Genomic DNA, 27,270 nt, shown 5'->3' with positions numbered 1-27,270 from the left:
CAATGTTCTATTTAGCAGTGAGTACCGTGTAATTTGGCTCCTATCTGATTGGCAAGCCACGTAATCGGAGAGCCGAGCTGGAAGTCCGTCAAACTGACTGTAGCTTACCTTGGCTTAAAGCTGAGCCTGTTTCTGCTTCAGCTGGACTCTGTATTCCTATCGTTATTATTGTAAATGGGGCCTGTCTGGTTGCTGGGATGCCTGTGCGGGGTTCGGTAGGTACAGGTAAGACGGGATTGGACGAATGGAGTCTGCCGAGGCCTGCTTAGATCATGAAAACAGACCCTGCTCTCAGTGCCAGGGCATTCCACAGCATGCCTCTCTGACAGTTTGATATATCTGCTTTATCTGCACATGGACTTTTTCCGCACATCCGGGCTTGGAGGTGGGGCTGTGAGGAAGATGTGCGGTTTTAGAGCAAATGTCCTTTAATTTAGAAAGATCAGTGTGCAAATGGTGAGCAACAAGCCTAACCCGGTGGACGAGATGCAGGATCCACATCAGCCATTTGGTCTGTTATACCACTTTCCCACTGCCGCAAAACTACGGGTAAACACGACTACATCATCATAAGTTCACTCATTCACTCCCAAAGACGTTTTTAAACGTCTTTTCAAACTTGGTACAGAATTGGCTGGTACTGAATGAGTTAACCAGTTCGGTATGAATCCCCCAAGAACACACTTAGAAGGCTCCATTTAAAAGACTTTCATGAATTTCATGGCTGCCCTTTGATTGATTGGCAACCAGTCCTCGTTGTTGGCTGCCTCGCGCCCAAAGTCACTTGGGATAGGCTCCGGTTTTCAGTGACACTGATCAGGACAAGCCTTATAGGAAATGGATTTGATGCATGGCAAAAACGCAAACCATTGGACCGAACACCAGTCACCAAAGATACAAATCAAAGCGCTTTACTCACAAAAAGATGCTTGATATTCGCTCTGAATGAGAGTGCCATCAAGTCAACGGTTATGGAAGTAAAACAGGAAGGGGGCAGCGTGGGAGCAACTCTCACTAGAATCACGGATCTTAGAACGTTCCTCATACTTCATCGTAACATTTTTATGTTCGCTTCTTGTGCTCTCCTTCTCTTGCCATACCTTCTTTCGTGACATTAACTCACTTTAAGGTAACACGGCGCAGTATAGGGGTTAGACATTCATTGCAGGTACTTCACACAGTAGCGGCATGTTGTGTATATGATTGAAAATGTGGACAGAATCATTTATCGGCACATTCAAAACTCTCAGTCACTCGTGTGTGTGTGTGTGTGTGTGTGTGCGCGTGTGTGTGTGTGTGTGTGTGTGCGTGTGTGTGTGTGTGTGTGTGTGTGTGTGTGTGTGTGCGTGCGTGCGAGCGCTTCATAAGATGCTGCACATGGGATTTAGTGCTTTTTGCAATAGAGAGGTATCTGTTCCTTTAATCTGCTCTCCCTCATTCTCTTCTCGTCTGCTTCTGGTAATCCGTCAACCGCATCCACGACATTACTTTGTATAGTATTTATTTATTTATTTTGTACCCTAGCCAAACATTGGGGAGAGATGAAGGATGCACGATGGGCCATTTGCCCGCGCGGATTACTTGGGTGTCAGTGCAAGAACTCATTGTTTTTAAAACGATGGCCATGATGGCTTAGGTCAAATGGGAGCACACTTTTCTCCAGCTAACCAGCTAACAACCTTTCAATGCTTATTTGTCTCTGTCAAAGAGAGGAGAACCCTATTACATTTTAATGAGATTGAGATGGACGCTGAAGCTAAAGTCGTTCGCCCACAGTCAATGGCTTTCGACACACATTATACTGTAATGCGCGTCAGTAGCGGAAAGAAGGATGCTCGCAGTCGCTGATACTATTCACCATTTTTAATAAACAAAATAAGTAATAAACACACGCATTCAAAGGAGTTGCTGTTAGCCACTACTCACGCCCATGCGCTCCTCACTCAGACTAACTACCGGAGCCAATATTCTCCCTACCTGGCTCCTCCCCTCCCTACGACGTTACACAAAATACAAGAAACAGATATTACAATACATTTGCTTTGGTGTATCTATTTTGTTTTACGTTGTTGTCCCTTTATTCAGTTACACTTTCATTTTCATCTTCGAAAGTTGATTGCAAGGCAATTTGTGTGGCTGGGGAGTGATGATTTTCATTGCGTTCACCTTCTTGAAGACAAAAAGCTTGTTGAAAACATTTGTTTGTCTGTCTATTTCGGTTTCGTTCGTGCGAGGGGCCGTTCCGGCTGTTGCTCATTGTGGCGTGTGTGCGTGCGGGCACACGTGTGTGTATATGCTGCCGCGATCAACCGAAAGTTTGGTCGCTTCAAAAGTTGATCTTCGGTCAAAAAACTTTGCCCTATGTGGCAAGCTGACCCAAGTAGTCAGTAAACGCTGCAGCTCGAATGCAGACAGTGCCTGCTTCGAGTGGCAACAACGTTAAACAAGCCAGGTTTGAAAAGGATTGTTCAAGAGAAGGAATGCCAGAAGTCCCTGCACTAAGGCGCTAAGCAACAAGCATAGTGAGAGAAAAACATTCTAATATTTGTTTGTAGACTTGGTTGAACTGAGAGTTTGTGCGGGTTACAAGGTGAGACGGTGCACACGATATTCATTGTTGAAAATGACCTGCCTGTGGTTGGAGTACTATAGGAGTGAATTTCTGTCATTATCCTGTTGGTCCGTGACATTTACAATAAATCTGGCTGAGCAGAGGTCTAAGTGTGTGCGTGTGCGTGTGTGTGTGTGTGTGTGTGAGGAAGGGTTGCAGTGATTTTTATGTGTGCCCCTGTGTATGATGTGGCTCCTTGCAGTAACACAGTAAAAAAAAATGGCTCTTCATCTCTGATTGGTTGGCCACCCCTGTATTAGATGTTCCAATCCAAATTCTTGCGCTTGTCCTGCCATATCCATATTTGTAAGAACCTTTGAATTGGAACATGTAGCCCTGCAATGACATCATCCTTCAAATACAAACTTGGGAGGATCCATCCCTTAAAATGGAATCCAGATATTATCAAGATGTAGAAGCTGAAGTGAGTTGTGTGTGTATGTTTAAATGTGTGATTTATGTGTGACTGATTGTCAAAACAATGTCTGGCACGATCCAAATCCATTTTTTGATGATACATACGCGGGCCGAGCTGAACAGGATCAATCCTGTGTGATCCTTTAGTTCTTATAGCCCACACAAGACATTACGAAAGGAGGCTTTTACTCGCGGAGGGCAGGCAGCTGCTATCAACGTTGTCTCACTCGATTCGAGCGCCCCTCCCCACGCCCCTTGAAAGTTCTCCTCTAAATGTCTCCATATCCTCAGAGAGGCTTGGCTCCGGTTTTTACATCCATCTGCAGATACGCAGCCTCAGCACGCGGACGCATCCATCTTAAAAGATGCCACGTCACCAGGGAGACATGGCAGAACAACATCAGAGACAAAATACGCACAGTGGCGTTCAGTTAAGAACTTTATGATTGTCCGCGGTCACCTTTTCGAGATCGGACAACATGTTTCCCGCGACTGCTACTCAAATGCATCAACTCGAGGCGTTAGAGCGGTGACATCAGCATGTCTGAGCGCTGAGTCGTGATGTCCCGCCACTGCCGCCGCCGCCACTGCTGTAGTTGTGAACAGAATATCCAATCAGTTCTCGTTAGTCTGTCTGGTTCCTGTCGAAATCCTCCTTGGCACTCTTTATCTCGCTGTACCATTCTTTGTAATTCTGCGGGAGTGTTGCAGATTTAAACAAACCTTTCAATTAGACTGCAGACAAGTAAACTGTAATGGGGCAGAGGTGGGAAGGCAGATGGAGAGGGAGCAACGGAACATGAACACGCCTGAGGACGCCCATCCATCTGCTAACTAGTTTCTTTCTTTCTTTCTTTTTTTTTTTTGCTTGTCCCGCAGCAGCTTTGTGCATCTGTCTGCTCGCTTTCGTGGCGTCTTGTCTTCCATTTAAATGTCGCTGACCCTCTGCTCTTTATTTGATCCTGCGGAATCTGGCCGCGGTGCACGTATCGTTTTGCTTTCACTCCCGCAACACATAAACACAAACTATTGCAGGTTCACACATGTATTGACGCATGCTCGAAATACAGCGAGTGAAAATGCAAGAAAAGATTCAGCTTGCACTTCACTTCATCCAAAAGATATTTGATGGACTTATTCTATCGCAAGTTCAGCGAACGGGGTTCACACACACGGATTTTTAAAATATTTTTAAATAGCGAGTGATCCCAAAAGAGGACATGGTGCAAAATAGGACAAAGAGGAAGAAGGCATAGGAGAAGATGAAATCTTTGTCATTTTCCATGAACTCCGTGTTGGCTGCAGATGTTGGAGCCAACCATGCATTTTCTGATCTGCTTATCATCACAAGGGTCGCGGAGTGGGGGGTGCTGGAGCCCAGCCGCCCGGGCAGTAGGCGCGGGACACCCTGAACCGCGTGCTCACACTCACACCAAGGGACAATTTAGTGTGTTCGATTAATCTGCCACACATGTTTTTGGAATGTGGGAGGAAACCGGAGTACCCGGAGAAAACCCACGCAGGAACCGGGAGAACATGCAAACTCCACGCAGCAAGGCTAGAGCCGCAATCAAACCCTGCACCTATGAGACCGGCGTGCTAACTAGTGGCCTACTGTGCCGTCCTGGCCACAAATGTTTACAGCATATTCCACAGTATAAATTTTGCATTTTAAGGTTGTCGCCCCTGTTTTCTGAACAGTTCGGGTTGGGAGAAAAAACACTTTGAACATGCCCCACACCACTGTATAATCGCTCAGGATAGTCTTTCAGAGACATCTGATCATCAAGCCTTTACTGACTTTGATCCTATAGGTGGGGTAAATGCTCCAATTAGGCTCAGTTGGTGGTGCCTGGACCCCACTTGAGCAACAGAAAAGGGCCGTCCGCCCCTAAAGTCCATCAAGTCATCCATTTTCTAGTCCGCTTATCCCGTTCAGGACTGTGGTTGAGCTGAAATGAAAAGGCAGACTACACCCTGGAATGGTGGCCACCCAGTCACAGGGCCCTTCTCCAGAGTGCTGCACAATTTTGGAAGCTCTTAATGGTCCAAAATGTCTTGGGAATTAAGATGAATAAGTCTAGTCCAAATGCGAATGGATTCATTGATTGAAAAGAAGTGCTGTGTCCTAAGATTTTTGTTGATAGAAGTGAGCAAGTGATCTCAGTGTAGGAGTGTCCTGCTGCAATAACAAGCATGACCCCAGGAAGGAAATGACAAGTCATTCCTGGCACTCTATATTCCGGTCTTGCCAAGCATTTAATTGGTCTGAAATCTCGCACACAACATACTCTTTTTTTGTTTTGTTTTGTTTTGTTTTTTTGGATTGTTTAAATTTTAAAAAATAATCTTTTCTATTGGTTTTCATGGCTACAGCAGTTTATCCGGTGACAGTCTGTATCTAATTTCTATGAAGCAGGAAAAATATGCTGGTACAATATCTGTTTGGGAAAAGTTTAGGTTGCACATAAAAACAACAAAACTAGAAGCTACAAGGCCTGTTGATCGGACGTTGCATCAATGTGTTTTTTGCCAGCCAATGGAACAGTTCAACCACCAAGAATGGTAATGGCACTCATTTGCCAGCTTATTTTTCAGCCTCTATAAAAACGTTGTGGAGCGTTATTACGACAAAAAATGGTTGGACAAAAACAATTTTGACCTTGATCAAGGTCGAGACTCGACAAATTAATATTGTACAATGTTTAAACTAATGTTTAAACTAAAAGGTTTGGTCATTTTCCGTTATATAGCAAAACAATAAATGTAACAAAATGATCTACAAACATTTTAATCTAATTTCGACCACATTTTAAAACATAAATGATGAACGACTGATCATCCTTGGCAACACTTAGCCCCGACCCGACAGATAAAGTCTCTCTGTTGAGATGTATCACACGTCAACATACCTGACATCAATTACTACTTTCCTATTAGCAAGGGCTTCGGTATCATCTTTGGGATCTTAGAGAATGAAATATTCAAATCAGTGAGTTTTCTTGAAAAAAAAATATGAAAACAAGACTCAAGTGTGGCCTTCATCAATAAGTCTCAACCACCCAGTTGTTAGCCAAAGAGATCTCATTTGTTGGCAAGGACGACTGAGTGATGTGACTGTGGCACTGTCGCTGCCTCTAATCAAATGTACACTCTGCATATTTGTTGATTGAAATTCGCTCAATCTTTCCTTCCCGACAAACAGCCTTAGCTGATTGCTCGGACGAATTAGGATTGTGTTTGCGCGCCTGTCACTTGCTGTTTTTAACACATTGTTATTAAGCAGCGGTCGTCAATGCGCTCGTGTCGCCATAACTCATGCCTTTTTTATTTAGAGAATAATCAGAGTTGGATGAGAGGTTCATTAAATCTCATCTGTGGAACCGTCAGCCACAAACAACACACGAGTGGGAGATTTATCAGCCTTATGAAAGGAACTCGCGTTCCTCCCCTTTGCTTTGTTGTCTCTCCTAACGTCAGGTTGGAATGAATACACTGAAGAAGAAAGGCCAAAGAAGGGAAGGATGTGGAAGGAAGTGAGCAGAAAGAGGTGGGGGAGGGGGCAAGGGAAAAGATTATTAGTGCTAATTAACAGAAACCTAAGTGTTTATCAGCGCTTTGTCTCTGTGCAGTATTGATCCTTTGAGAGCGAGGTGGAGTGTTTTTTTCCTTTCTTTTTTTCTGCTTTTAGGGCTCCTTTTATCGTCTTGCCTGTTTCTCTCAACAGTGCATTAAGCCTTTGAGAGCACAGTCATTCACTCGGGAGAGGACACACCTAAAAATGATCATCTCTTTGATATTTTTATGGGCATTTATAAAAGTGACTTTCGAGGGCAAGTCAAGTCATAGTTCGTCTTTACAATATGTTCTTTGCCCCGTCAGTAGTCTAAACATGGTAATCTGATTAAATTACTCATCACTCCCAAAGACGTTTTTAAACGTCTTTTCAGACTTAGTCCAGAATTGGCTGGTACTGAATGAGTTAATATTGTGTTTGTAAAACATTAATTAGGCAGAACAATCCATCCGTTTTTGTCCATCTCAAGAGGAGGCCATTTTGCCATGTCAGCTTGCGAACGTCACACAGCCAATCCCAGAAAGCAGGTGAGTCGTGACGGTCATTACTTGAGCCCACGGTCGACAGCAAGTGGCAAAATGGCCGTCCGCTTCATTCATATTGTACAAACGCAATATTAATCAGAAGGTCGTGTTTACACTAGTGGAGCACACGGACCGTACTGCATTGTTGTTCAGAACATTTTGACTTGACTTCCCTTTTAACTCTTTCGTTCCACAAGACGTACTTGTACGTCTTTTTAAAATTAGGCCCCACCTACCACTTTTTTTTTTGCGTCATCGAGAGGAGGAGGGTCTGATTCAATCTGTGAATGAGAAAAAGCCTTTTGCGATGTAAATCATGTGAAAAAGTGACCAGTAGGTGGCAGTGGTGCCTCACGGGCTTGAAATGCATGCTCTTACAAAAAGCTCTTTTTCTCCGTATTTTGCCCAGGAATTGCCATTTTCATGAAACTTAGCCATTTTGTAATGCCGATTGCTGACGAATGGAAAAAGATAGAAACGGAATTTTTGCTCAAATAAGAGAGTACAAACTTTATTTTGGAAGGCTCCATGTTTATATAGCATTAGAACCAAATACCCTGTGGGCCTTGCAAGATCAGTCAATATCCAGTAAAACGCTGGGATTGAGGGGGTTGTTCCAGTGAAAATGGCTGGGATTGAATGAGTTAAGTTCCCGGATGCACAACCTCATTGTGAATGAAACTATTTACATTGCAGTCGATGTAAAAATATAGAACTGCGTATTCAGGTTGAGCTATTCTGGTACTTCATGACAAATTGAAAGCAAAGCCATTCATCGGAAGGTTTCTTTCTTTAGAGAAGGCATTTTGTTACAAATGCCTACAAAGAGGCAGGGCCAGGCCTCTTGCCCATTGCTGGGTTTATGTCAATCTCTTACAACGGGAATCCAATATGGAATTGCCCGCAGCATTAGCAGCTTCTATTTTCATGTCCTTTTATTCTCAACTCTTATCAATAATGCAATACGTTAGGAGCCAAAATGAATTGTTTCCTGCGTAAGTTTTTATCCGTCGCATATGACGGATGTGACTGCGAGAATGGTGCTGTGGCTGATGTTTTGTTGACAAAGTTACAACAGCGAGATGACGCTCGCGCTCTCCTGATGAGGCCTGCTCGGATGAGAGGCGAAATGTCTTACGAGACAAACTTAAAATGTTGATTTGCGATTGATTCGGCGCTTAGAGAAAGTCAAATGATGGTGAAGTCCGTTGAGGTTTGCGCCAGCTTGATCTTACTGATGTTTGTTGTTTATTGATACCCTTTGTTTTCCAACATGGCGCCCAATTACAATACAATACAATATAATACATGCTGATTTATATAGCGCTTTCACAACAGCGGAAGCTGTAACAAAGCGCTTTACAAAACAGTTAATTAGGCAGCCAGCAAGTGCTTTTCAAGAGCCTTGCTTTTTTGTTGTTTTTTGTTGTTTATGTGTTTTGTTTTGTCACATGGTGTTTGTTGCTATGTCGTGTGGCACTGATGTGGATTGATTTCATCAGTCATTTTTTTGGCCACGACATTCGTCAAAGGAAAAGAATCTGTGCTTGTTGGTTTTGCCTTCTTGGCAGCACGCGTGCACCAGCACCGATTTCGATTGGGAGGAATGTTCGCGCCATCTGACTGTCGTTGAGGATAGCCCTGGGCAGCTTGTGTTTTTGCGCCTAAAATGGGCAGCAATTTTCACAGCCCCGCTTTGTTCAGCGGTAATGTCGGTGCTGTTGGACAGTCTGTGGCTGGATGGATGGATGGCTTGTGGAGCCAACGATGAGAAGAAAGGAGTGTCAGCACAGAGCGCCGATGCGTATGTGGAACTGGGAGTTGCGGCTTGGAATTGAAGCGGATTTACATCGGACAGGGAATGTGAGCCAATTTCTTTTTCGTGAATGGACGCTACAGCTTCTTGTTGCCAACTTTGCTTGTAGCAGACGTGTGCACATTTGATCCACTGGTGAAAGGACACTTTGATTCGGTCCTCTTTCATCCATAACTGTGTCAAACAACAAAGTGTATGCAGAAAAAATGGTTAATATTGCACGACTGTCTGTGTCTTATGTGTTGTGTTGTATTATTTTGTCATTTTATGTTAACTGTTCTTTTGATGGCGGCGCGGGCACCCGCAGCGGCTCCTCTCTCTTCTGAGGAATGTAATTTCATCTGTGCTGTATGTTCTACATGTAGCACATTTGACAATAAAGTCGACTTGACTTGACTTTGCATTAAACGCTGTACCGGTGCTATGACGTCACACTGCTGTGATGTCATTCAGCCAACAAATTATACACACTGGTGGAAAACGGGAGTACCGCCACCAAATGGTGTCACCTTTTTCCCCATCGGCCAAAAAAGGAGCTTTTTATTTGAGGAGAGGTGTTCACTTGTTCAAACCGACAATGCACCCGGCGACTAATTGAGATGTGCCGTCTACTGAGCGGAGGCCTTTGTTTGAGGAAGTGCAGTAGCTGCCCTCCAGAAGCCAATTTGCTGATTGCCTGTGTGATTGAATCATGACGACATGAAGTCTGACAGAGGGCGGCTGGTGTCAATGCACAGATTATAGACAGAGCGGAAAGAGTGGAAGTGAAGGAGTGATGGACGACTACACACACATTTAATGGTGTAACAGGAATGCTGATGGACAGACATGAGAGGGTGGGAAAAAAGAACGAGATGGATGACGGGCATCTAATAACATGGTGTGTGCCGCCTGTTGAGCGCGCGTGTGAAATTGAAAAATGTGTGTAATATCCCCTTTATTGTGAGAACGCGTGTCTTGCTTGGACGCTGTGATTCGTCAACAGACTTTAAGGGGATTACGGCCCCGTTAGGAGCAGCCGTCGTGACAGATCTAGCAGCTGGGTTGTGTTGCCGTGACGACCCTCGTCACTGCTGCCTCGCTGTGTTAACACATAAACGTACATTTTTTGGACTGTTTGGTCTCTTTTTTTAATTGCACCCAGACAACAGGGCACCCTGCTTTGAGTTCAAGTGGTAGAAGCCAACTTTGATTAATGCACATTCATGAGGATGAGTGCGCAGCCAGAAGGTGCAGGCCTTCTCTCTCTGTCGCGGGTGTGTGGATAAAGATAGCTCTATAGACTAGTGGTGCTCCAGTCAATTGGCCACCGATCGCAATCTGACGATATGCGGTCAAAAGGATGTGATCAGTTTATGTGGATCAAATCTTCTCATGGCCGTTGACAAAAAAAAGCGATCACCTGCAGCTTACAATCTGTGTGCAGTGTGACGTCCCCTCCCCCTTTCTCTTGACACTTGACACAGATGAAATCATGAACTGAATCACAATATTTATCAATATCAATCATTATCAATTTGAAATGTTGTCCTGCTTTTGTATCATAATGAGATGGACATTTGTATAATTTTATATGCTTTTCAATCTGATTCATCAATTAATTCAAGAAATAATTGACGGATCCACCCACCCATCCATTCATTTTCTAATCCGCTTCTCCTCAGGAGGGTCGTGGGCATGCATGAGTGAGCAGCTCTACAAATTGAAAAATGTGCAGCTAATCAGCCGGTATCATTCATGGATGTTCAGGATCAGAATCAGCAGCATAAGACCCAGATTGGAACACCCCTACTGAGAGACCCCTTCCCTATGATCCCCTTTAGTTCACTTAAAAGACTACAACTACAAATATAGACGATGGAATTCCACATAAAGCGTAATTATCCGTTCATGGAAATAGAACTAACCTATTCCAGTGGCACATCTTGGAACCTTTTTCAAGCAACATTTTAATTAGCGACGTCAAATCACTTTTTTTTTTCCTCAGCTGAGTGTCCAATATTTCAATTCATGAAGAAAAGAAGGGAGCACATCAAAAGTGTCTCGGATATCTTGATTTTCAAAGCAGATCAATAATATTTTTTCATAGCATGTCAGCGGTGTGGAACAAAATAAAATGATAAACAAATAACATTTAAATATCCCTTGTGAAATAAACACATTACTATTAAAAAAGGTCACTTTATGACCTTAAAAAATCAAGAATATTATGAAAAAAAATTCACTCACTGAACACAGTCTTAAATTCATATTTAGAGCAAATATTTGTCAGAAAAACACTTCATAAAGATGAAACCATCTCATAAAAAAAAAATAATAATAATAATAATATGGCAGTAAGTGTGCCTTCCTGAGCCAAGCAAGCACATCTTATAGCACGGGTCCAAGACGCCCCTCACGTCAAACTATCGTAAACCAAGATGCCCTGTTCTGGATTTCATGACATTTTCAAAGTGTACTTAATGTTGTGGCCACTTGCTGTGAATTTCTCGCACTGTCAGCAAATTTCATTGCTCAGTTTGTGAAGATGAGTTGATTTTCTGCTGTTTATGATTTGCTGTTCCTCGTCGTGTCTAGTCACTGCTTCAGTGTGAGGATTTAGCAGAATTATGATTTTTTTTTTTCTTTGATAAAAGGATTACGAGCTCTATTACTGCTACGGCCTTTGTACAATGCGCTGAGCATTGTAGTACAGTAATGCGTGTGTGCGCACGTCGAGTATCAATGCATTCTGCAGTAATGAATGCTAATCCTCTCTTATCTGCTTTAACCTCGAGGCGACCGTACGAGCTGCTACAATGACACACGGCGTGAGTAGGCTGTAGTGTGTATGTGTGTGTGTGGTCACTATTAGCATGCTTGTCCACACTCACAGCTGACAACTGGCTGACACCTTTTTTTTTCATTGTGTTTCCATTGAACTTCAAGGCATGGTCCGATCCCCTCCCTTCCTCCCCCGTGGCTCATCATCACAAGTCGAACACAGTGGAAGATTCCGGCCCTTTCATTTACATTCCACGCCATCTACAACAGACATTTTTATCCATTCCATCGGCGGCTTATTTGAGCATTCTTCTTGCATATTTTTTGTGGGAGATGAATGTGGTCATCATTGTCAAGTACAAATGCACCGCTCCTTGAATTTTTATTTATTTTTCCAGACAGACTGAATCATCTCTTTTGTTCTCCTATAACCTTCTGCATTTTGAGGGTTTTTTTTCCCTTGAATAAAATCATGGACCGTTTATTGAAGCCTACGTGGATCTGTTGTTCTCTCTCGATTTGGAGGACATTTACACAATGGTCTGGATCAAAGTAAAAAGAAAGAACGAAGTGGTTTTCACATTTGGCCCGATGAACGTTTCACACTGACATTTTTTATCATCAGACTAAATGCCACGCTGTCGAAAGCAACTCAAAACCTGCTTGGACTCTGTATGTTGTGACAGAACTCAAATTACTAGATTACTGCACATAAAGTACACTGTTTTTTTTTTGTTTTTATACAAGCTAAGATGCCATGAACACCTTCTCAAATGTTGTCAAAAAGACAGAGAGCTGCAATGGAGATTAGTTTTGAATCACTTGCAACAGTGCTTTGTGCTGTGTAGTGTTTTCTTGTCAGCGACAGAAACTTGCTTGTTCGGTGCAAACCAGGGTGCTATTGATGGTGCCAAATGAACCGCCCTACGAGCCAAGTGTATAAAGTGTAAACACCAAGGTCCACATTGGACTACCACTATCGGACACTATCGGAATGAAATGAAACCACTTTTACAAGGGTTTACACAGACTTCAAAGGGCCTCGGGTGCGCTTGATTGGCTCATGTGATGGCAGTCACACTTGACTAAACAAACCAAATTTTCGAGGAAATTGCCCTACCGTTTGTTTAAACCGAACCCAATATGACAAGTTGGATCACAGTCAAAGTCTCGTTCTGTTTGTTTGGTGCACAAAACTCAGAGATGGTTGTGTCAGTAAATTTCGCAGCTCCGCCATTGGTCGTTCGCCAGCGGCCGGGCCGCTTGTCAGCCCGTCATTATTTCAAGCCGAGCAAAACTTTAATCTTCACTGCGCCACTCTGTCATTGTTATTTTTACCGCGCTTTCGTCATCTCTAAATTATAGTTTCTCACCGCCAAATTTGATTAAAATGGCAAATGAAGTGCACTTGTGTGTCAGTGTATTGATCCAATCCAGCCTTACATTGATTTATCTTAATCTATTAAACTGTAATTGCGAGTGGGAGGCACTGCCTGCCACTGCTCCTAAAACGTTTTACTTAAAATTTTGAAGTGGCTTACTTGAATCACGGTCCTGCTCCTCGGTAGAATCCAATCCCAGTCACGTAAAATAAAATCCTACACACCGGCGGGCATTCAGAGTCATCCTAAAGATGAGGAGAAGTTCTCCTTGGGGCCAACGGCTTTCATTTTTTGCCAAGCACAATGTCGTGAAAGAGAGAGGCGAACGGGCTAACGACAGGGATTTCAAACAATGCCGAGATGGGCTTCATTGAACGTTGTGCTAAAGAGTTTATTCAAAGCTCGTTAGCTGGCTAACTTATTCTTCACATTCACGAACATTTACATCATTTACGAGTAACCACTTCGGTGTTAACAGCTTGACGATCCACCACACGGCACATGCGCACTCCCGGATATAGCTGTGTAATAACAAATTGAGTTCTCCATTAAAGGGCCAGTACAGGCAACACAACACAACAGTCCTTGGTGCGTACGAAACTTACTGAACGGGAATCGCAAAGTGTTTCCATATTTGGTCAATGCAGTCCGCTCAAAGCAACCGGTGTTTATTCAGCCGCCCAAACAAACACACAAGAGCAAGCGGAGTGTGATTCTGTCAGTCGTCATTGAAATGGGAGTTCCTTCGTGATGTATTGAGAAGGTCTGTCGGGATTGACAACGGTTAGTGTTGATTGACCACTTTAAGTGAGCCGTGCCAGCCCGTAATTCCGCTTCTTCGGTAATTCACATTACCGAAGTCAAACTCGGGTGGCCTGGTGGTCCAGTGGTTAGCGCGTCGAACCTGGTGCAGAGGCACCGGGTTCGATTCCATCTCAGGCCTCCCTGTGTGGAGTTTGCATCTTCTCCGCGGGACTGCGTTGGATTTTTTCCGGGTACTTGCACATTCCAAAAACATGCAATGCAGGCTGATTGAACACTCTAAATTGTCCAATAGGTGTTAGTGTGAGTGCGAATGGTTATTCGTCTCTGTGTGACCTGTGATTGGCTAACAACCGGTTCAGGGTGCCCCCCGCCTACTGCCCGAAGACAGCTGGGATAGGCTCCAGGCTACACCCCCCCCCCCCCTCCACGACCTTGTAAGGATAAGAGGTGGATGCTGACAGAACCTTTTGTGTCAGCCTTGGCTGCTCTGAGTCACGCACTGCTCCCCTGTCATGTGGTGTTCCACAGGGCTCAATTCTGGGGCCTGTGAGGATTAAGCGGATCGAAAATGGATGGATGAATGGACAAGTCAAAGTCGAAAGGGACACTGATGATGATGAAGACTCAAAAGTTGGCATGGAATGTAGATTAGAGCATTTTCTGTCATGCGTGTTAGTTTGTGTGTTTGAAACTTTAAAAAAGAAAAAAAAAGATTGTTATTGTTTTTTTATAAGGCAATTGTCATGTAAACATTCTCTTCTTTTCACGCATTGTTCAGCTTGCCAATCAAGTCGCTTCAATCAGAAGTCAGTTTGTTGTGGACTTTAATTTCTGAAGACTTGCCTCTATCTCTTTTGATGAAACAAAACTACTTTGCTCCGTTCTTTCATTCTCCAGCTGTTGATTGCGGCACTCCACACGCCAGCGCCCGCACCCTTTTCAAGTACTAGCATGGGCCACCACTCTTGCATTCAGCTGGCTATAATGCTCTTTGTGATCCCTCCTTGGCTCACTGAGTGAGAAATACAATTCACTCGAGCTAAGCTTTATAGGTGTTGAATGGAGAACATATTAGAGTGTGATGTGAAGTAAGACGAAGGCTGAAAGATGCATGAAGCGCTTCAGTATAAAGTCTAACTGACAGGTTTGGCTTAAAGTTTCATATCCATTAGGGAATATACGCAGCATTTTTATAGAATGCATTCACAAAAACAAACGGCAATCCTCTTTGCATAAAAATAACAGTTTCCATGTAACAGTTAATTAAACCGATCAGCGAGTAGCATCACAGCCAATGATTTTGCACCATCATTAGTTTCCTGTGCTAACGATTTTGCTCCCGCTCCGCTCTCTGGCTACCCATCACCACCATTAACACAGTCACATAGTAACAAATCCTGCAGCGAAATACAGCTCTTGGACGAGAATGTTTGGGGATACTGAAATTCGAAACCACAGGTGTCAAAGTCAAGGCCCGGGGGCCAGATCTGGCCCGCCACGTCATTTTATGTGGCCCGTGAAAGCAAATCAAGCATGTCAAGTTCCATGATGCTTGCTAAAGTCTGAACCAAAATTTCAAATTGTCATATGTAATCCACAATAACAGTCATTATTCTTTACTTCTGATTTTATTATTATTATATTAGTATCTGATGATCGAAAAACGCGAAGTGAAAACTTGTTTCAGCGTCAGTCTTTTCCGTCGCATCGGGTGGGCGTTGCGTGTATTTAAGCTCCTGCGGCATTAGTCCTCCACCCGGGTTACGGGTGGTGGAATTTCCGCTTACGCAACTTCCGGTAACACGTAATATCCTAGTCAAAATGTTAATGCATAGGTTTTTATTCCGGGTGAAGGATATTCCTTTCCATAGAATTCCGGGAATGGTAATATTTACTGTATTTATTTTGGGACAGCAATGCTTTTTCAATTACAATGGAAAGTGTGAGACCTTGAAGATTCGATTTTCCAGTTAAACCTTTCATTCTGCAATGTTTCCATGAACTTACCAAAAATGTTGCATAGGACCTACCTTCGGTTTATTTCACATTCAACATTTTTGTTGTTCATTGGAATAACTTGATAACTCGATAACAAGAGGATGTTTTGCTGTTGTAATTTGCTGTGCTTAAAGACGTTAATGTGTCACTTTGTGGTTGATTTTGAATGTGGTTGTAAAAGTAAATTCTTTCGTATGCACTCATTCAAGAGTCGGTGCTTTTAAGAGATTTTTTTTTCTCCATTTTTATTTCATAAGATACACTTTTTGTGCCCAGTATGCACAAATGATTCCACTTTATTTCAATGACAGAGACTGTATTTGTTTTTGGCTTCTGTTAAAGATCACTTTCCTTGCCAAATAAATGAAAAGCATGCTGGCGCTTGTACATTCTCACTGACTTTTAACCGCAGACTGCCGCAATGAGGTGTCAAATGTGATGTTTGCTCATTCTTTCAGTTGTAACCTGACTACAGAAGACAGCGCTGAGCCTCTGTCTGGAACGATTCACAATTTTCGTTATCTGAAAGGCTTGGTTGGCCTTTTGCTCATCTTAATGAGATTACAGAGCTTGAAAACGGTCCAGCTATTATAAGGGTTATAATGATATTGGATTTTTCATTGTAGTCAGTTTTTATTGCGTTTTTGACTTTTGTTTTTGAAATTCGATTCAGTTTAATTCATTTTTAGAGCAGCTTTGTATTTATTTTATTTGAAAATGTTTCATTTTAGTTTATTTTATATTAGTTTTTATATAAGTTTTTTTAATGAGTGCACGATTAAAAAAAATCTGTTGCCGTGTGATAAACGTCAGCAAATAATATTCCTCAAGCAACTGTTTCATCTTACTTCAGCAGGATCAAAATAAACACATTTAAAATTATAGATATTCATGATATTAATATCTATCAAAACTCACATTTTCGCTATAACTGTAGTTACTTTTACTAATATAGGATGTCATTTCAATAAGGTTTCCCCCCTCCCCCCCCGACACCTCCCAAGCATTTTTCTTTTTGTATTATTTTGTTAACACATTTAATTTTCTCTTTTAGTTTATTATTTTGTTAGTTTTCGTTAACTACCATAACCTTGGCGATTTATACCTCACAATGCAGCAGTACCAGGTTCAATTCCAGCTCCAGCCTCCCTGCGTGGAGTTTGCATGTTCTTACCGGGCCTGTGTGGGTTTTCTTCGGGTACTCCGGTTTCCTCCCACATTTCAAAACGATGCACATTTCAAAACAATGCATGGCAGGCTGATTGAACACTCTAAATTGTCCATAGGTGTGAGTGTGAGCACGGATGGTCGTTCGCTTCTGTGTGCCCTGCGATTGGCTGGCAACCGGTTCAGGGTGTCCCCCGCCTACTGCCCGAAGACAGCTGGGAGAGGCTCCAGTACCCCCCGCGACCATTGTTTGGATCACCGGATCGGAAAATGGATGGATGGATGCACAAAGGGATGTTTTCCATTAGGTAGGAAGAAATGTTGGCATATACATTTAAAGGTGATATCAGTGGCGATAATTTGTTGATCTTGACATTAGTTGTTTATCTGTGCTCTGCAATTGGCCAGCGACCAGTCGAGGGTGTACACAGTCTCTCACCCAAGTTTTGCTGGGATAGACCCCACCTCACCCATGACTCTAATGAGGACAAGAGTTTTGGACAATGGATGGCTAGGTATTTTTAGGCCATGGGGTTCGCTCGCCAACTCTGAGGGGGCCAGTTGACATGCCTGGGGGGGTGTATCTAAGGTGAAGGAAACGTTGCTCTTGCCTTTTCTCATCAATACTCCCTCTTGCCCAAGCAGACGGCACCTCCGGGAGTGATGCTTGACGTCGGGAGCTGGAGAAAAGGGGAGGTGTCCTCAGGAGGGAATTAATAGGTGTTTTTGTTGTTGTTGTTACACTTCCTGTTTTGTCAGTCCGATTGAGCCTATGCCACACGTCTCATACACCAAAAACAAACAAAAAAGATCACAATAGTGGCTGTTGGATTACGTGAGCTTGAGTCATCGTTGATAAGATTAAACGGAATCGATATGTGATCACTGGAGCGAGAGTACAGAAGGGCCTGCAATGCACAAGACATCCCTTGGAGGATGTATTGAACATGCAGACAGACGCCTTTGATTAATATTAATAAGAGAGGAGCTCTCTGCATCTGTCTCGCTCTGCGTTTCCCTTTGCTATCCATCTCTGTTGGTCTCTCTCTCCTTCTGACTTCTTTTTTCTCGGCTCCTGCAAGTCTGAGTGGAATTCTTTCAAGAGGGGATTCCACAAGCACAAAAATGAGCAGCGACAAAGCAGTAAGAAAAGAGGAGATGGCTATTGTTCAGTCCTCACAGTGCTTTCTCGACGCGCTTCTTGATGATGCCTAAGAGCCATTCAAAAGAGGATTCTGAGATTCATATTAAGCCCAAGGTCATAACCAGCCCAACGTGATACGGCGATACTGCAGCAGTGCGAATACAAGTAATGTAGCGTAAATAAAAATTAAGGGCTCGGGCACGACTGCTATGTTTGTGTGTGCGCGTGCTACATGTACACTGGGGTGTAGAAGAATCAAACACATTTTGTTTATTTTAGAATTTGCAATTTGCATTGTGACACTACCATATAGCTCTCCGCTTACAATGTCGTCCTGAAATCACATACAATCCTTAATTAAGGGTTTTTTTTTTTTAAATTTAATTAATTGACATTGACATACAGTGCCTGGAGCCAGCATTAGCGTCGAGTGGCTAGCAGCTAGCCGCAAAGCAAGTACCCTTTGGCAAGAATCGCCAGACTACTTTTCAAAGGCAGTTGAATCGGCAAAATTAGCGGAAAGGCAAAAAACAGTGATCGACAGTCTTTAGAAGCATCATTTAATACAACAGTCAGAAACAGGAGCAGATAAAAAAGTGAAATTACTTGTGACACGTCTGTATGACTGACCTTTTGAGAATTTAGCAGATAAAATGCACTGCGCTAACAAGCATGCCATTATTGATTCTACTTCTGCGCTAATGGAAATACATCACCCAGATAATGTCTCGACAGTGCAATCTATCTTCAGCGAGATTTGGTCAGCTGCACGACTTCCTTCGGTCATACTCTTTTATTCATTTATTTTATCAAGAGAAGACATAAAGCAGTGGTTGTGTGCGTTAATGGACAGCTGTAAGGCATCATACCAAGCAGCCCTCAGCAGTTTGACCTCACACTTAACTTCTACCACAGTCAGAGAAATATTGTTAGATTTATAACTTCTATTGGATCTCATTATATTTTCTAAGACGACAGACTGTCCATGGCTGGTGGATGCATAAAGAATAGGTTGTTGTTCATGTGTCATGTGTCATGGGTGTTTTCATGTCACAAATGTTTTCAAGAAAACAGTGGTATTTAACAAACAAACAAAAAATAATAATAATTGTGTGTGTGTGCGTGTGTGTGTGTGTGTGTGCATATATATATTTTATTTATTTATTTTTCTTCTTCTTCTCTGTGGTCTGGTGATCCAGTGGTTAGCGCGTCGACCTTATAGTGCAGAGGCCCACGTTCAATTCCAGCTCCGGCCTCCCTGTGTGGAGTTTACGTGTTCTCCCTGGGCCTGCGTGGGTTTTCTCCGGGTACTCCGGTTTCCTCCCACATTCCAAAAACATGGCAGGCTGATTGAACACTCGAAATAGTCCCTTGGTGTGAGTGTGAGCGTGGATGGTTGTTTGTGTCTGTGTACCCTGCGATTGGCTGGCAAACGGTTCAGGGTGTCCCCCGCCTACTGCCCGGAGGCAGCTGGGATAGGCTCCAGCACCCCCCACGACCCTTGTGAGGATAAGCGGATTGGAAAATGGATGGAGATACACACAAACACACACACATTTATAGGCAAACACAGACATTTCACAAGCTATTATCGAGCCACCCGTGGGGGAAATGAACCTTGAAATTCAAATTAACATTTACGAATTAGCTGTGATCAATAACTGCAACCAACACACATGAAGCAAGCAGGACCAAAGGCATTGGTAACATGCGCCTACAGGCCCGCGTTGGCCTGCCACATCACTCTGAGCCAAGGAGAGAACTCTTGACATTCTCATCAGCAAAGTGTCTCCTCAGATTGTCGCTAGGCAGACTAGCAAGGCTGGGAGGGAGGAAATCCAAACGACGAACGTGATGCGACGCGTTTGCTCACTGGTGTCACACTGAGGCGCAGTGGACGTAATCCGAAGGAAATGATGAGCAGTAGCGTGACAGGCAACCTTTTTCTTCTCCATGGGAGTTGGTGCTCTGCTCTGTACAAGACTAACGGGGAGCCGGATGAATGCGTGAACATGCTGGATTACAACGCCGCAGCCATTCTTGTCTGTATTCAGCATCATCCATATCAGCATGCATGTGAAAGGGAACAGGAATGAAGGGCAGTAGTCAGATATTACATCTTTTTGGGGGAGTTCAGACGGCAGTATGAGAGCGCAAATTGCTTTTGCCACCTCCCTGCCTCAACCCTCAGGGCGGCCGGGTGGATGTAATGACCCTCGGCATGGAGAAGCCAGTCGCAAATTGCTCCCTGCTGTCTCTCTCGCACTCGGGTACGATGGTGGGATGAGGTCTGTGTTTATTCCTGCCAATCAGGAATACATCCTGCTTCGGCCTCTTATGCTGAGAGATGATGGCAAATATTGACACTCGTCTCGATTGAAGGGGGGTTGATAATGATTCAGCAGGCCTTTTTAAGCATCTATCATCGAGTCATGCTGACTCTCAAGTGTTTTCCGCTGAAACACTAACAGCTGAGAGACAGTGAGGACTGTTTGCGTGTTTGTTTTCATGTTTTTGTTCATTAACAAATCCATTTCTCGCAACAGCAGGCGCATTTCAGTTTTAGCTTGTACGCTTTTGCCCCCAGAGAAAGTCGTAATGTTGCAAGGAACACACGCTGTAACTGAAAAACAAACCTTTTTCTTGAATCCCATAGAAGATCATGAAATCAGGGGTGCTGTAACCTTTCCAGTGTCACTGTCAAGCTGTTGCAATAATAAAACCAAAAGTCATTTTCAAGTATCGTTTGATAAGAAATGACATCAGTGCGAATCCCAACAAGGAGCGCCAGTGATGACATTGGCCGTCAACTGTTTTTTTTTCTTTTTCTGTGAATGGGCCGAGAGTCGTCATGGATAGCTCTGGTTTGATTATTAAGATGTAGGAAAGATGGAGTATATTTTCTCTCTCTCGCTCTCTCTCTCTTCGGTCTTCCTGTGTGGAGTTTGTATGTTCTCCCTGTGAGTGGGTGGATTTTCTCTGGGTGCTCCAGCATGCCTGCGACCCAATATATATACTGTATATATATACACCGTATTTTCACGACCATTCGGCGCACCATATGGTTGGGCGCAGTCTCATTAATGGGTGCTGTTTCTGTATTTTACACATAGACAAAACGCACTGTATTATTGGGTGCAGTTTTTAAGTGGTAAAACATACGCCAGCTTAAACATACGGCATGCATGCTCGCACGCTAAAAATACGTTAGCTTGAAGCATGCGGTAGCATGCCAAGACATACAGATACAAGCTAAAAACACGTTTTTAAAAAGGCAACGGAAGCAAAACTGAGTTCCGTTGTATTTTATTTAGCCATCGTACAATGTACTCACGTTTTTCGATCAATCATCACCCAGAAATCCATCAAAGTCCTCATCCTCTGTATCAGAATTGAACAATTGTGCTAGTACCAGTAATCGATAAAAAACGCCGGGTTCCCTCTCGTTGTCAGAGTCACTCTCATTGCCATGTGGCTCCACAGAAATGATGCCGGCTTTGCCAAAAACTCGAACAACAGTGCAAGCAGACACGTTTGTCCAAGCAGCCACAATCCATTCACAAATTGTGACGTAACTCACCCAGCGCTGCCTCTCACTCTTTGTAAAGTTGTGTTTAGCACCGATCATCCATTGTTCCCATGCCGTTCGCAACTTTACTTTGAACGCCCGGTTGATGCCAATGTCCAGCGGTTGGAGTTCTTTAGTCAAGCCTCCGGGAATAACGGCAAGCTCAGAGTTCATTTGCTTGACTTGGTTTTTCACCGCTGCTGTGAGATGCGCACGCATGCCAATAGCATAACCGATGGCTTGAAGTTTGAACTGAGCTTCGTAGGCGTGTCCCTTTGTCGAATTGATTTTCGGGGGTTCTTAGAAACCAAAACCGAAGTTGTTTTGCAACAATGCACATAGCCACACTCTATACAGGTGTTGGTACCTGTTTGGGGCGTCCCTTTAGCGCCCACTTACACGCCCACCCTTCACTCATTGGCAGACTTCGTCGCCGCATGCCTCTCCTCACTCACATCTGCCTTTTCTCTCTCTCCCTCTCCATATATGTATATACACACGCCCACCATTCACTAATTGTCCGACTTCTTTGTCGCATGCCTGTCACAGTCACTTCCGCCTTTTCTCTATATAAACAGCGTGTCGGCTGTCAGTCAGGTTTTGGAACTCAGCGCATACACAAGACGCTCCGCATCATAGGATCATAGGGCGTACTGTCCATTTTGGAGAAAATTTAAGACTTTTAATGGTGCCTTATAGTCGTGTAAATACGGTATGTATATATATATATAATATATATATATATATATATATACACACACACACACACACTACTTGTTTGAAGAAAGTTCCCTCTCCTCTCCCCCACCATGCGAGAATTTCCGAATTCCATTTTTTCAGAAAAAAAAGTAGGGATTTTACAAAAACATTTTTAAAGTACTTTTGTTCGGAAACGTTCCATTTTTTGTTGTTGTTGTTTGTTTCTTTTTTTTAACAAAATGCATATTTTTCAAAAGGGAATTTTTGGAAATTCAAGTTGTCTATTTATTGATTAATTTTTTTGGACTAAGTCCGACTTAACTGCACATGTGCCACAGTATTGTGTCACAGTCTGTTCGACAGATACTGAAGCTAATGCTCCCTCCGTGTTATCTGCTTTTGGAGCTACTTTGTCATCTTGAGGGCTAAAAGAGATTAGAGAAAAACACCAAGTCCATAACTTAGGTCGCAAAAAAAAAAGTGCGGCTCCAAAACAAACCACATAGTTATGTCAGGTCGGTCCACATTATACCCCCTCCCCCCACACACACACACCTTTTTTTAACATGTCTTTTATGACCTATCTATTCGGCAACAGGGCCGCTGTTCCCGGGAGAACTGCAAGTACCTTCACCCCCCACCCCACCTGAAGACCCAACTGGAGATCAACGGGAGGAACAACCTCATCCAGCAGAAGAACATGGCAATGCTTGCCCAGCAGATGCAGATCGCAAACGCCATGATGCCTGCCACCCAGCTGCAACCCGTGGTAACACACAAGCACCCACCCGCTACTACACTTCTAAAAGTCTTGAGAAATGTGTTTTTCTTACACATTCACAGGGTATGCTTGGAAAGGTTGGTTCAAACGCATATCAAACACCTTTTCAATTACCCAGAACTCAAATTGTAAGCCACAGACATGCTCCCAAATCTTGTCTGAAAATAGTCAATGCTGTTATGACACCATCAATTCTTGGCCAGGAGTTGCTACTCTTTTGAGACTCTCTGTCTTCGTTAGAGAGGAGTGCTTGTCCTTTAATATTTGGCTGTTGACAGCGTTACCCAACTACGGCCACACCCACAAAGTGATTCCATCTCACACACATGCGCGCACACACACACACACTCATTCAAATTCATCACTTCAAGGTGATAAATGGTCAAAGCGAACAAGAGAACTGCCAATGTAGTCTGCACTCTTAAATTTAAAGCAGAAACACTGTGTATGCTACTTGGACACAAATAGATGGATCAGTGGAGTGCCTGTCCACCCTAAGTGTCAAATTAGACAAGTGAGTCTGTTGTTATCGACCTGTTTCTGAAAATGGAGTGATCTGGTCTTCACTAATTTATATCAAAACTTGGGCTGGGCGATATAGACAAAATTTCATCTCTTGATATTTATGCCAGATATCTCAATATTGATATTACGATGGGTTAAATGAAAACTAACTTTTTACAACCTTTTTTTGTTTTTTGTTAAGAACAGGATAAATAATAGTCCAAAAGGATGTGTAAAGTGCTTTTTTGTGCGAAATTACTGACAGTCATTAACATAAACAAAGACAACAATAAACCAGCCACTTTATCCTCACGGCGGTCGCGGGCCTGCTGGAGCTGATCCCAGCTGTCTTTGAGCAGTTGATGGGGTACACCCCAAACTAGTTGCCAGCTAATAGCAGGGCACATGTATAAGAGCAAACATGCATGCTCACAATCATACCGAGGGACAATTTAAGTGTCCTATCAACCTACGGTGCATGTTTTTGGAATGTGGGAGATGTACTAACCAGTCGACCACTTTGCCACCTCGCAAAAGACGGACCACCCTAAACTTGTTGCGAGTCAGTCGCAGGGCACATATAGAGGCAAACAACGGTATGTACTGCACACTCACATTGACACGTTAGGAACTGAACCCACGCTGCCCACACACATAACAGGCGAGTGCACTGTTACACCATGAGTAACCAGCAGTAAATCAAAAAAATAACTACATTCGCATTGTACTCCTTTAGGTGTAAGCCTTTTCAAGCTGCTTGCACACACACATACACACACACACGTACACTTATCCAATAGCTTATCACCGGCATCGAGTGGAAAGCCCGTTTGGAGAGGAACAGAGGAAACCATGAAAGGGCTTAAAGAGGCGTTAGATGTCTGTGGGGACGCAGAGCTTTCCCTTTCGGTTTGTGTCACGGCGGAGGCAGAGAAGGACAGAACACACGAATGAGACAAGGAGAAATAAATGGCTGGCGAGAGAAAGAAGACAACCGGGTCAAGTGAAGGCGATAGGATGACAGAGTGAGGAGAGAGAGCGCGCTACAAATTCAAGCAAACACACCGTTGTTGTGTACAAAAGGGTGGGACAACACTGTTCTTTCGAGGAATTGTCTGCTTCTAGTGTATCTCTTGCGGATTTTAAAGCTTTCTTTGCATCTTCCGCCGGTGCGGGGTTCTGCGAACCGCGAGGGTGTGACAGCCATAGCTTGGGGAGGTCGCAAAATAATTAGCAATAAAAACATATGGGGACAGTCAAACCAATAAAATATGTTGCAAGTCCTTTATTCCTTCCGACCACAGTTTAGGCCAATTAAAATCTCTGATATCGTTCGAGATTCAGATTCCAAGTGTTTATTATCATGAACAGTTGGGAAACATGTTCCCCCCCTGTGCAATAAATTCTTATTTTGCCTGCCCCATGGTTGCCAATATAAGCTGAAATATTAAAGCTATAAAAGAGATAAAAATACAATAATACAAAGCAGAAAAATAAAAAAATACAATCGTGTCATACAAAATAACAACAGGATTGTAAACCTTTATGGCAACTGGCCGACTCGCAAGTGTCCACGATACTTTATGACATCACATAGCAAAAGGTGTATTATTTATTACATATTTAAAATCTTTTTTTTTCAAAAACAAAATGTGTATTTCTTCTTGTTTAGACTTCTTTTGCACAGAAATGAAGTGGTCTCTTTCAAAATGAAAGGCAAAATATTTCGAGAATCCAAGCTATATTTTTGAAATTCAGCAGGTAAAATGTGAATTCCTTCCCTTTTTAAACTTTAACTTTCAATAGCCTGTACAATGCGTTCAGAGGTCTTTTTCTAAAATTGAGAACACAATGTATTTAATGCATTGTAAAGGTTTGAAGAGCATCGCTAAAAAAAACACATACACAGACTGAGCATTGTGTAGCACTTCGTTTTGGAGCATTAAACTAATTTTCACCATTTCATTAGGGTTGATTTTGTTTTTGTTTTTTATTACTAACTCAAGGCCCTGTTACGCAATTGGGTGTCAGGCACGAGTCGCCGCTTCCCTGCTGTATAACTGCAAATAACTCATTCACTCCCAAAGACGTTTTGAAACGTCTTTTCAGACTTGGTCCAGAACTGGCTGGTACTGAATGAGATAATTTCGTGGCCCATTTCTACCAGTACAGCACGCAGTTAGCTTGCTAGCTATGCCTACAGTGTGAAAAGTGCTTCCGCTCAATTATGTATTCAGAGACTACACTCCAATTTTAATTTTTCAAGGTAATGATCACCGCAAAGCATTTGCATGTATAATGTATTTGTTTTTTATCTTAAAAAATTGAGAGGCGGAAATGATAAATGATTGTGGATTGCTGCGTCACACATCACCGCAGTGACATCAAGGGCCGCGAAAAGACGTATGTGGTGTGGATGAATCTCATCTAACTGTGTGAAACGATTTTCTGACAGTAAAATGATGTTCCAGAAATGGCCATGAGTAGAGTTTTAAAAATATTCAGCAGATGACATCATTGCACTGATGAAGCCACGTGACTTGGATTCATTTCAATGACGTCATGTCTGCTCCAGCCAAACCTTGAGCTACGGTTTGATATCAGTGCACCTTGAGGGGCGCAAATCCACTTTTCAAGTGCAAATTGTGATAAGATTTAATTCTCCAGATGCTCCTGAAGGCAGCGCTGGAAATACTACGGATGTCATGCCGTTTTTCTTGATTTAATGAGAGAAGCAAGGAGTTTTTTAGCCGCCCAGATCCTGGCTGCCGCCGATGCTCTATTACTCATTGTGTCCTGTTGGCACGATCTCAAGAGACAACTCTTAGACAGGGGTCCGGGTCAAGAACGTGCAGGGAAAACTTGCACTGTGTTCTTGCTGCCTTTGAGAGTGAAAACAATAGAAGGAAAATACTTTTTCTCTTTCATATTCCAGCACAGTTTTCTGTTGATCTGAGTTACTTCTGCTGATAAAACACAATGTCAATGATTTTTGAAAACTAAAGAAAAAGTCATAAGGGGAAAAGGGTTGTTGTTTTTTAGAATGGTATAATCTTTTCAATGAAGTACTTGATATCGGTTTGTATTTTATGGTGTGATGAGAAGATGGTGTAGGTTATAAGAAATGGAATGCTACACTCTAAAAACAGTTCATAATTTGGGGGTTCTTTCATATGAAAATCATTGTTTCCAATTAAACATTTGATTTAAATGAAACTGCAAAAATGCAAACATTTCATGTTAGCCTGGAACTCTGACAGTGTGTTGCAATGATGACAAGGTGCGGTATATGATATAGTACGTATCAAATACTTCGTAGTGTGATCTCGGCGATGCTGTCCCAATGGGCATCCGATTTCAATTCAAAAATCAATGTGACATCAAAATCCAACCTTCAACATCAAATTGATGTCATGTGCCTGCTCGGACGGTATGAGTACCGTTGTGTACAGTATGGTATGTTGTGATATCATATGGATGGATGGTATGATATGGAATGGCGTGGACTGATGCTGTGCTCATACACGATGGGAGGTGTCCTGTTTGCTCCACCA

General features: G+C 43.0%; 1 protein-coding gene across 3 annotated transcripts in view; it reads left to right on the top strand.

The window, feature by feature from the left end:
• Positions 1 to 27,270, top strand: part of LOC127609050 (muscleblind-like protein 1) — an 80,414-nt gene that overhangs the window by 35,785 nt on the left and 17,359 nt on the right. For all 3 annotated transcript variants that reach the window (XM_052078675.1, XM_052078676.1, XM_052078674.1), the window contains exon 3: positions 23,030 to 23,200. In XM_052078675.1, the coding sequence (XP_051934635.1) occupies positions 23,030 to 23,200 (171 nt within the window). The remainder of the gene's footprint in view (positions 1 to 23,029; positions 23,201 to 27,270) is intronic.

Source organism: Hippocampus zosterae, chromosome 10 (genome assembly GCF_025434085.1).
Source record: "Hippocampus zosterae strain Florida chromosome 10, ASM2543408v3, whole genome shotgun sequence".
Lineage (NCBI taxonomy): Eukaryota > Metazoa > Chordata > Actinopteri > Syngnathiformes > Syngnathidae > Hippocampus > Hippocampus zosterae.
Note: the sequence above shows the minus strand (reverse complement) of the source record. Positions and strands in the feature narration are given on the sequence as shown.